Source organism: Mobula hypostoma, chromosome 9 (genome assembly GCF_963921235.1).
Source record: "Mobula hypostoma chromosome 9, sMobHyp1.1, whole genome shotgun sequence".
NCBI lineage: Eukaryota > Metazoa > Chordata > Chondrichthyes > Myliobatiformes > Myliobatidae > Mobula > Mobula hypostoma.
In genome coordinates, this window is record NC_086105.1 from 151,943,185 (window position 1) to 151,955,354 (window position 12,170).

The 12,170-nt window shown below is 47.8% G+C and overlaps 1 protein-coding gene across 1 annotated transcript in view; it reads right to left on the minus strand.

Moving 5' to 3' along the window:
- Positions 1-12,170, minus strand: part of LOC134352209 (tubulin epsilon and delta complex protein 2) — a 32,012-nt gene that overhangs the window by 2,946 nt on the left and 16,896 nt on the right. The window contains exon 9 of the mRNA XM_063059505.1: positions 1,201-1,376. Within this exon, the coding sequence (XP_062915575.1) occupies positions 1,201-1,376 (176 nt within the window). The remainder of the gene's footprint in view (positions 1-1,200; positions 1,377-12,170) is intronic.

The window sequence follows — 12,170 nt, forward strand, 5'->3', positions numbered from 1 at the left end:
TCCCATCCTCCCGGCACTCCACCAGGGATAGGGTTCCTCTTGTCCTCACCCACCACCCCACAAGCCTCCACGTCCAGCACATAATTCTCCATAACTTCTGCCATCTCCAGCAGGTTCCCACCAGCAAGCACATCTTTCCCTCCCCCTACCTTCTGCTTTCCATGGCGATTGCTTCCATTCAGTTCTCCCCGCTGATTTTTCTCCTGACACTTATCCTTGTTAGCGCAACAAGTGCTACACCTGCCCCTACACCTCCTCCCTCGCTGCCATTCAGGACCCTGAACAGTCACTTCACCTGTGAGTCTGTTGGGGTAATCTACGTGCTGCCAGGGCAAGTGAATGAGGTGGGTATAACAGTACCATTTAAGAAGGGGCGGTGACTGGAGGGATGTGGGTTGAACACAGGTAAGGTGGACTAACTGCGTGGGCCCAATGCTCGGCACGAACTGGTTAGGCTGGGAGGCCTGTATCCATGCTGTACCACTCTGTGACTGACGAAAGCACAGAAAATCTGTCCCCTGTCAGCACCTGACTGAGAGCGCAATAATTTGATTTTCCACCACCAGGAGTGGGTGCCCCTGCGCACTACCTGGGTTAAACTGCAGAAAGCAGCCTGGTAATCAACAGCTAAGAGCGATTCTATCCATGTGTCAGCCAAAGTCTCAGAGTTGTTAATAGCTGCTTTAAGAACTGGAACTGCCCTGATTGGCACACACAGCAACACATTCAACAGGCTGTATGGCACAATGTTTGGCTACTTCCTCAGGAAGATGAACTGCCAGAATTATTTGGGATTATGTACTATTTACTTATTGATACAGGTGGCACGGCGGTGGAGCAGTTAGCGTAACGCTTTATAGCGTCAGCGATCAGGGTTCAATTCCTGCCACTGTCTGTTAAGGGAGTTTGTATGTTCTCTGCGTGACCGTACAGGTTTCCTCCAGGCGCTCCGCGGTGTCCGCTCACATTCTAAAGACGTACGGGTTAGGGTTAGTAAGTTGTGAACAGCTATGTTGGCTCGGAAGTGTGGTGACACTTGTGGCTGCCCCCAGCACGTTCTCGGCCTGTGTTGGTCACAAACACAAATGACGCATTTCACTGTAAATTTTGATGTACATGTGACAAGCAAAGCTTTAATTTATTTCATGATTGCAAGTGCATAAGGTAAGGTATCTGAATGGAGTGGGAAGAGTACCTCACCGTTTGAATGTGGATCTGCTGTTGGAGAGTCTGCACCTGAAACCTGAGGTACTCCAGCTCCTTCAGCTCCTCTAGACTGGAATACAGCAGCAATGGTGCTCTCTCGCCGCTAGCATTTCCACACGCTTTGAACACCGGTCTCCAGCACATCCCAACTTTCATCCAGGCTCCTGCACCTGTGGACAGGACAAAACACAAGATGATGGTGACACAAAACAGTAGAGAATAACCACGTAACCATATAACAATTACAGCACGGAAACAGGCCATCTCGGCCCTTCTAGTCCGTGCCGAACTCTTACTCTCACCTAGTCCCACCGACCTGCACTCAGTCCATAACCTTCCATTCATTTCCTGTCCATATAGCTGTCCAATTTAACTTTAAATGACAACATCGAACCTGCCTCAGCCCTTCTGCTGGAAGCTCGTTCCACACAGCTACCACACTCTGAGTAAAGAAGTTCCCCCTCATGTTACCCCTAAACTTTTGCCCTTTAACTCTCAACTCATGTCCTCTTGTTTGAATCTCCCCCAGTCTCAATGGAAAAAGCCTATCCACGTCAACTCTATCTATCCCCCTCATAATTTTAAATACCTCTGTCAAGTCCCCCCTCAACCTTCTACACTCCAAAGAATAAAGACCTAACTTGTTCAACCTTTCTCTGTAACTTAGATGAAACCCAGGCAACATTTTAGTAAACCTCCTCTGTACTCTCTCAATCTTATTGATATCTTTCCTATAATTCGGTGACCAGAACTGTACACAATACTCGAAATTTGGCCTCACCAATGCCTTGTACAATTTCAACATTACATCGCAACTCCTATACTCAATGCTCTGATTTATAAAGGCCAGCATACCAAAAGCTTTCTTCACCACCCTATCCACATGAGATTCCACCTTCAGGGAACTATGCACCATTATTCCTAGATCCCTCTGTTCTACTGCATTCTTCAATGCCCTACCATTTACCATGTATGTCCTATTTTGATTACTCCTACCAAAATGTAGCACCTCACATTTTTCAGCATTAAACTCCATCTGCCATCTTTCAGCCCACTCTTCTAACTGGCCTAAATTTCTCTGCAAGCTTTGAAAACCTACTTCATTATCCGCAACGCCACCTATCTTAGTATCATCTGCATACTTACTAATCCAATTTACCACCCCTTCATCCAGACCATTAATATATATGACAAACAACACTGGACCCAGTACAGATCCCTGAGGCACACCACTAGTCACCGGCCTCCAATCTGACAAACAGTTATCCACCACTACTCTCTGGCATCTCCGATCCAGCCACTGCTGAATCCATTTTACTACATTGATATTAATGTCTAATGATTGAACCTTCCTAACTAACCTTCCATGTAGAACCTTGTCAAAGGTCTTACTGAAGTCCATATAGACAACATCCACCGTTTTACCCTGGTCAACTTTCCTAGTAACCTCATCAAAAAATTCAATAAGATTTGTCAAACATGACCTTCCATGCACAAATCCATGTTAACTGTTCCTAATCAGACCCTGTCTATCCAGATAATTATACATACCATCTCTAAGCATATTTTCCATCAATTTACCCACCACTGACATCAAACTCACAGGCCGATAATTGCTAGGTTTACTCTTAGAACCCTTTTTAAACAATGGAACCACATGAGCAATACGCCAATCCTCCGGCACCAACCCCGTTTCTAATGACATTTGAAATATTTCTGTCAGAGCCCCTGCTATTTCCACACTAACTTCCCTCAAGCTGTCCTAGGGAATACCTTGTCCGGACCCGGAGACTTATCCACTTTTATATCCCTTAAAAGCGCCAGTACTTCCTCTTCTTTAATCCTCATACTTTCCATAACTACCCTTCTTGTTTCCTTTACCTTACACAATTCAATATCCTTCTCCTTAGTGAATACCGAAGAAAAGAAATTGTTCAAAATTTCCCTCATCTCTTTTGGCTCCGCACATAGTCGTCCACTCTGATTCTCTAAGGGACCAATTTTACCCCTCACTATCCTTTTGCTATTTATATAACTGTAGAAACCCTTGGATTTATTTTCACCTTACTTCCTAAAGCTGCCTAAAGAATAAACATAGAAACATAGAAAACCTACAGCACAATACAGGCAACACACATCAAAGTTGCTGGTGAACGCAGCAGGCCAGGCAGCATCTCTAGGAAGAGGTGCAGTCGACGTTTCAGGCCGAGACCCTTCATCAGGACTAACTGAAGGAAGAGTTAGTAAGAGATTTGAAAGTGGGAGGGGGAGGGGGAGATCCAAAATGATAGGAGAAGACAGGAGGGGGAGGGATGGAGCCAAGAGCTGGACAGGTGATTGGCAAAGGGGATATGAGAGGATCATGGGACAGGAGGTCCAGGGAGAAAGACAAGGGAACCCAGAGGATGGGCAAGGAGTATAGTCAGAGGGACAGAGGGAGAAAAAGGAGAGTGAGAGAAAGAATGTGTGTATAAAAATAAATAACGGATGGGGTACGAGGGGGAGGTAGGGCCTAGCGGAAGTTAGAGAAGTCACTGTTCATGCCATCAGGTTGGAGGCTACCCAGATGGAATATAAGGTGTTGTTCCTCCAACCTGAGTGTGGCTTCATCTTGACAGTAGAGGAGGCCGTGGATAGACATGTCAGAATGCGAATGGGATGCGGAATTAAAATGTGTGGCCACTGGGAGATCCTGCTTTCTCTAACAGACAGAGCGTAGGTGTTCAGCAAAGCGGTCTCCCAGTCTGCATCGGGTCTCGCCAATATATAGAAGGCCACATTGGGAGCACCGGACACGGTATATCACCCCAGCCGACTCACAGGTGAAGTGTCGCCTCACTGAATGGTGGTAAGGGAGGAAGTGTAAGGGCATGTGTAGCACTTGTTCCACTTACAAGGACAAGTGCCAGGAGGGAGATCAGTGGGGAGGGATGGGGGGGGGACGAATGGCCAAGGGAGTCGCGTAGGGAGCGATCCCTGCGGAAAGCGTGGGGGGGGGGGAAGGAAAGATGTGCTTAGTGGTGGGATCCCGTTGGAGGTGGCGGAAGTTACGGAGAATAATATGTTGGACCCGGAGGCTGGTGGGGTGGTAGGTGAGGACCAGGGGAACCCTATTCCTAGTGGGGTGGCAGGAGGATGGAGTGAGAGCAGATGTGCGTGAAATGGGGGAGATGCATTTGAGAGCAGAGTTGATAGTGGAGGAAGGGAAGTCCCTTTCTTTAAAAAAGGAGGACATCTCCCTCGTCCTGGAATGAAAAGCCTTATCCTGAGAGCAGATGCGGCGGAGACGGAAGAATTGTGAGAAGGGGATGGCGTTTTTGCAAAAGACAGGGTGAGAAGAGGAATAGTCCAGATAGCTGTGAGAGTCAGTAGGCTTATAGTAGACATCAGTGGATAAGCTGTCTCCATAGATAGAGACAGAAAGATCTAGAAAGGGGAGGGAGGCGTCAGAAATGGACCAGGTAAACTTGAGGGCAGGGTGAAAGTTGGAGGCAAAGTTAATAAAGTCAACGAGCTCAGCATGTGTGCAGGAAGCAGCGCCAATGCAGTCGTCGATGTAGCGAAGGAAAAGTGGGGGACAGATACCAGAATAGGTTTGGAACATGGATTGTTCCACAAAGCCAACAAAAAGGCAGGCATAGCTAGGACCCATACGGGTGCCCATAGCTACACCTTTAGTTTGGAGGAAGTGGGAGGAGCCAAAGGAGAAATTATTAAGAGTAAGGACTAATTCCGCTAGACAGAGCAGAGCGGTGGTAGAGGGGAACTGATTAGGTCTGGAATCCAAAAAGAAGCGGAGAGCTTTGAGACCTTCCTGATGGGGGATGGAAGTATATAGGGACATCGATGACTGCATTGGCGCTGCTTCCTGCACGCATGCTGAGCTCGTTGACTTTATTAACTTTGCCTCCAACTTTCACCCTGCCTTCAAGTTTACCTGGTCCATTTCCGACACCTCCCTCCCCTTTCTAGATCTTTCTGTCTCTAACCCTGGAGACAGCTTATCCACTGATGTCTACGATAAGCCTACTGACTCTCACAGCTATCTGGACTATTCCTCTTCTCACCCTGTCTCTTGCAAAAATGCCATCCCCTTCTCGCAATTCCTCCGTCTCCGCCGCATCTGCTCTCAGGATGAGGCTTTTCATTCCAGGACGAGGGAGATGTCCTCCTTTTTTAAAGAAAGGGGCTTCCCTTCCTCCACCATCAACTCTGCTCTCAAATGCATCTCCCCATTTCACGCACATCTGCTCTCACTCCATCTTCCTGCCACCCCACTAGGAATAGGGTTCCCCTAGTCCTCACCTACCACCTCACCAGCCTCCGAGTCCAACATATTATTCTCCGTAACTTCTGCCACCTCCAATGGGATCCCATCAGTAAGCACATCTTTCCCTCCCCCCCTCCGCTTTCCGCAGGGATCGCTCCCTACGTGACTCGCTTGTCAATTCGTTTCCCCATCCCTCCGCACTGATCTCCCTCCTGGCACTTATCCTTGTAAGCAGAACAAGTGCTACACATGCCCTTACACTTCCTCCCTTACCACCATTCAGGGCCCCAGACAGTCCTTCCAGGTGAGGCAACACTTCACCCGTGAGTTGGCTGGGGTGATATACTGCGTCCGGTGCTCCCGATGTGGCCTTCTATATATTGGTGAGACCCGACTCAGACTGGGAGACCACTTTGCTGAATACCTACGCTCTGTCCGCCAAAGAAAGCAGGATCTCCCAGTGGCCACACATTTTAATTCCACATCCCATTCGCATTCTGACATGTCTATCCACGGCCTCCTCTACTGTAAAGATGAAGCCACACTCAGGTTGGAGGAACACCTTATATTCCATCTGGGTAGCCTCCAACCTGATGGTATGAACACTGACTTCTCTAACTTCCACTAATGCCCCATCTCCCCCTCATACCCCATCCGTTATTTATTTTTATACACACATTCTTTCTCTCACTCTCCTTTTTCTCCCTCTGTCCCTCTGAATATACCCCTTGCCCATCCTCTGGGTTACCCCCACCTTGTCTCTCTCCCCGGACCTCCTGTCCCATGATCCTCTCATATCCCCTTTGCCAATCACCTGTCCAGCTCTTGGCTCTATCCCTCCCCCTCCTGTCTTCTCCTATCATTTCAGATCTCCCCCTCCCCCTCCCACTTTCAAATCTCTTACTAACTCTTCCTTCAGTTAGTCCTGACGAAGGGTCTCGGCCTGAAACGTTGACTGTACCTCTTCCTAGAGATGCTGCCTGGCCTGCTGTGTTCACCAGCAACTTTGATGTGTGTTGCTTGAATTTCCAGCATCTGCAGAATTCCTGTTGTTAGCACAATACAGGCCCTTCGGTCCACAAAGCTGTGCCGAACATGTCCTTACTTTAGAAATTACCTAGGGTTACCCATAGCCCTCTACTTTTCAAAGCTCCATGTACCTGTCCGAGTCTCTTAAAAGACCCTATCATATCCGCCTGCATCACTATCGCCGACAGCCCATTCCACGCACTCACCACTCTCTGCGTAAAAAAAACCTACTCCTGTATTTTCCTCTGTACCTACTTCCAAGCACCTTAAACTTGTGCCCTCTCATGCTAGCCATTTCAGCCCTGGGAAAAAGCCTCTGACTATCCACACGATCAATGCCTCTCATCATCTTATACACCTCTATCAGGTCACCTCTCATCCTCTGTCGCTCCAAGGAGAAAAGGCCCAGTTCAGTCAACCTATTCTCATAAGGCATGCTCCCCAATCCAGGCAACATCCTTGTAAATCTCCTCTGCACCCTTTCTATGGTTTCCACATCCTTCCTATAGAGAGGTGACCAGAACTGAGCACAGTACTCCAAGTGGGGTCTGACCAGGTTCCTATATAGCTGCAACATTACCTCTCGGCTCCTAAACTCCCTCGCCTCCCACAGTAGCCTGGGGTACATCTCGTCCGGTCCCGGAGACTTATCCAAGTTGATGCTTTCCAAAAGCTCCAGCACATCCTCTTTCTTAATATCTACATGCTCAAGCTTTTCAGTCCACTGTAAGTCATCCCTACAATCGCCAAGATCCTTTTCCGTAGTGAATACTGAAACAAAGTACTCATTAAGTACCTCTGCGATCTCCTCCGGTTCCATACACACTTTTCCACTATCACACTTGATTGGTCCTATTCTCGCACGTCTCATCCTCTTGCTCTTTACGTACTCGTAGAATGCCTTGGGGTTTTCCTTAATCCTGTCTGCCAAGGCCTTCTCATGGCCCCTTCTGGCTCTCCTCATTTCTTTCTTAAGCTCCTTCCTGCTAGCCTGATAATCTTCTAGATCTCTATCATTACCTAGTGTTTTGAAACTTTCATAAGATCTTCTTTTCTTCTTGACTAGATTTGCAACAGCCTTTGTACACCACGGTTCCTGTAACCTACCATCCATTCCCTGTCTCACTGAAATGTACCTATGCAGAACCCCACGCAAATATCCCCTGAACATTTGCCACATTTCTTCCGTACATTTTCCTGAGAACATCTGTGGCCAATTTATGCTTCCAATTTCCTGCCTGATAGTCTCATATTTCCCCTTACTCTAATTAAACACTTTCCTAACTTGTCTGTTCCTTTCCCTCTCCAATGCTATGGTAAAGGAGATAGAATTGTGATCACTATCTCCAAAATGCTCTCCCACTGAGCGATATGACACCTAACCAGGTTCGTTTCCCAATACCAGATCAAGTACAGCTCTCCTCTTGTAGGCTTATCTATGTATTGTGTCAAGAAACCTTCTTGAACACACCCAACAAACTCCACCCCATCTAAATCCCTCACTCTGGGGACATGCCAATCGATATTTGGGAAAGTAAAATCTCCCACCATATCAACCCTGTTATTATTACACCTTTCCAGAATCTGTCTCCCTATCTGCTCCTCGATATCCCTGTTACTATTGAGTGGTCTATAAAAAACACCCAGTAGAGTTATTGATCCCTTCCTGTTCCTACCATCCACCCACAGAGACTCCATAGACAATCCCTCCATGCCTTCCTCCTTTTCTGCAGCCGTGACACTCTCTCTGATCAACAGTGCCACGCCCCCACCTCTTTTGCCTCCCTCCCGGTCCTTTCTGAAACATCTAAAGCCTGGCACTCAAAGAAACCATTCCTGCCCCTGAGCCATCCAAGTCTCTGTAATGGCCACAACATCATAGCTCCAAGTGCTGATCCACGCTCTAAGCTCATCCGCTTTGTTCATAATACTCCTTGCATTAAAAGAGACACATCTCAAACTATCAGTCTGAACACATCCCTTCTCATTCATCTGCCTATCCTCCTTTTTGCATTGTCTCCAGGCTCTCTCTATATGTGAGCCAACGGCCTCTTCCTCCATCTCTTCAGTTTGGTTCCCACCTTCCAGCAATTCTAGTTTAAACTCTCCCCAATAGCCTTTGCAAACCTCCCTGCCAGGATATTGGTCCCCCTGGGATTCAACAGCAACCTGTCCTTTTTGTACAGGTCACCCCTGCACAAAAGAGGTCCCAATGATCCAGAAATCTGAATCCCTGCCCCTGTTCCAATCCCCCAGCCACGCATTTATCCCCCACCTCATTCTATTCCTATTCTCACTGTCACATGGCACAGGCAGTAATCCCGAGACGACTACCTTTGTGGTCCTACTTCTCAACTTCCTTCCTATCTCCATGTGGTCTGCTTTCAGGATCTCCTCCCTCTTCCTGCCTATGCCGTTGGTACTAATATGTACCAGCTATTTTCCTTCCCACTTCAGGATATTGTGGACGCGATCAGAAACATCTCAGACCCTGGCACCTGGGAGGCAAACTACCATCCATGCTTCTTTTCTGCGTCCACAGAATCGCCTGTCTGACCCCCTAACTATACAGTCGCTATCACTGCTGCCATCCTCTTCCTTTCCCTACCCTTCTGAATCACAGGGCCAGACACTCTGCTAGAGGCACGGCCACTGTTGCTTCCTCCAGGTAGGCCGCCCCCCTCAACAGTACTTAAAAATAGAATAAGGGAGCAAAATAGGGAACTTAGTCAATATGGAAATGTGAGAGTTGAAAGTCAAACCAGGATGGCTTATACTATGAATGGTAGGGCATTAGGGAGTGCAATGGAACAGAGGGGCTGAGGAGAACAAGTGCCTAGTTTGTATTATAGATTAGGGGAAGAAGGCAAGAGCATGGGGTTGAGGGGGGAAATGGATACAGACATGACAAATGGCAAAGCAGACTCGATGGGCTAAATGGCCTAATTCTGCTCTCATGTCTTATGGTTTACAGCATCACAGATAGACAGAGCGGCAGAAAAGGCATTTAGGATGCTGGCCTTCAATTGCCAGGGCATTTGGGACATTATGTTACAGCTGTACAAGTTCTTGGTGAGGTCGCACTTGGGAGTACTGTGTACCGTTTGGGTCACCCTGTTATACAAAAGAGGTGGTTAAACACAAAAAAGTGCAGGCAAGGTTTAAAAGGACGGGCACCTTATTCTGCATTCTGGTATTGTTTTAGCTTGCACTACTTCAGTGCACTGTGTAATGAACTGACCTGTATGGACAGTCTGCCAGTCAACTGGACTCTCCAAGGATAAAGACCTAACCTGGCCAACCTCTCCTTACAACTCAGGCCTTCTGGTCCTGAAATTGAATACAGCACTGTACAAGCCCTTCGGCTCATGTTATGCTGACCTTTCAACCTATTTCTAAGATCAATCTAACCCTTCCCTCGTCAATGGTCCTCCATTTAATACTGTCACTGTACCTTGGCACAATGCAGAATAAAGTGTAACAGTTACAAAGTGCAGTGCAGGTAAACAATAAGGTGCAAAGTCGTAACCAGGCAGATGAAGTCAAGGGTCAATTTTATCACTGTAGGGAACCGTTCAGTAGTCTGATAATGTAGATTTTTGCAAATAGAATGAAGTGAGGCGTTTTATGTTTAAGGAAAACTGTAACACATTTTATTGAGTTCCAATACCCGAACACAAAAGTGCACATTATGTAATGACGTCATCACGTAAAACCAGCCTCTTAAAGTGAAACCCAACTCAATGTCAGTGGGTGTGAATTCTGTACATTTCTCCCAATTACATTACCCTACACAGGCCCCCACAGAATTCACTAAAACTGGCACTGTGAGCCTGTCTGAAGTGTGGACGAGCTGCCCGGCTCAGGAACTATGTTGCATAGCTGGAGGAACAGCAGGCGCCTCTGGCTCGTCTGTGGTGTGTAGACACACTCATGGTCATGTTATGACACCAGGGGCGTGGCAACGGAATACCCCAAATCTTGGTGCGCCGGTTTAAAGCGATCTACTGAAACAGTTCAGGTTGACCCCTCTTATCTATGATAAAAGTCTTTTCTCTCTGTTCCAAAATGCGGAATGGACCATTGTAAGGGGGCCTAAGGGGATGTTGCTGTGCACCATGGCAGACAGAAACAAACGAACCCAAGAGTGCTGTATGCCATGATGGGAGGTAGGAATAAGCAAAAAGGAATTGAATTTACTGGGGAGGGTGGAATGCTGTTGAGGCCGAGCAGGCGTTGATGGTGTCAGGAATGAAATCACCTGGCACTCGTAACGATTGTCCATATTCCAATTCAACCGCGGACTACTGTAGGACCTCTTTTGGAGCTGTGCTGAGCCCCAGCAGGGCCCATGGGAGACGATCTCATCATCAGTCAGGGAAGCTCTCAGAGCAGCCTTTAAGGAGTGGTGAAACCGCTCACATGGGCCATTGGACTGTGGCTGATATGCCGTAGTGTGATGTAGCCTAACACCAAGGCTCTGGGCCATTGCAGCCTAGAGGTCTGATGTGAACTGGGAGCCACCCTCAGAGAAAATATGAAATGGGGTGCCAAATCAAGCTACCCAGGTGCTGATGAATGTACAAGCCACGTCTGCGCTGTTGTCGATACTAGGGGGATGACCTCTGGCCATCTGGTGATACTGTCCACCACAGTAAGGAGATGCGTGAAACACGGATGGGGGAAGAGGACCAACGAGGTTGACAATGACATAGTCAAACAGCCGCTCACAGACCTCAAAAGATGCTGATGGCTCCTGGACACGATGTTCAACTTTTTGCCCACTGGCACAACTCACTGGCTGCAGTCCAATCGCGCAAGTCCTCTCTAAGGCCATGCCACACAAACTTCAGTGCAACCAGTTTCTGTGAGGCCTTCCGGCCTGGATGTGAGAGGCCATATACAGAGTTAAAAACATTCCACATCCAGCTATGGAGTGAGGATGTCTGGTTGAGACATAGCATAGGAGAGAAACCCAGCTTCCCCAAACTTAATGTCAGCCAACCGCAGGCCCGTGACTTCTGTTCGGTAAATAGCTAAGTGGGCTGCTATGCCAGCTTAGTCAACCCCTATGTGTATGGCCTCAAGGGCTGGCCATGAGAGGAAATTGGTCACAGCATTATTTTTCCCCTTGATACGTTGTATATCAGTTGTGAAATCTGATATGTAGGCCAGGTGGTGGTGTTGCCCTGCAGGCCAAGGGTCTGATATTTTAGCCATCATGTGCACAAGGAGTTTGTGGTCAACAAACGCTGTGAAATGGTGACCCTCTAGAAGAAAATTAAAATGGCGGACAGCTCATGGTCAAACATGCTGTACTTCCTCTCAGGGGACAGAGGTGCCAGCTGAAGATGAGTGGCTGCCACACACCTCTGACCCACTGCTCGTGCACAGCACCCACGGCGTTGTCTGAGGCACCATTAGTAATGACTTACAGGTGCTTTGGGGAGCAGGTGTGCCAGGAGGGTCATGTTGGAAAGAGCTCGTTTGGTCATCAAATGCCCTGGTCTTGTCTGCGGACCAGCCTAGCAAGTGATTAGGGATATTGCCCTTAAGCAAACTATACAGGGAAGCACAAGTTCAGCAGCTTGTGGAATGATAGAAGTTCACCATACCTAAAAACTCCTGTAGCTTTCTTTAGTAGTGTGGGGCAGTGGGAAATCCA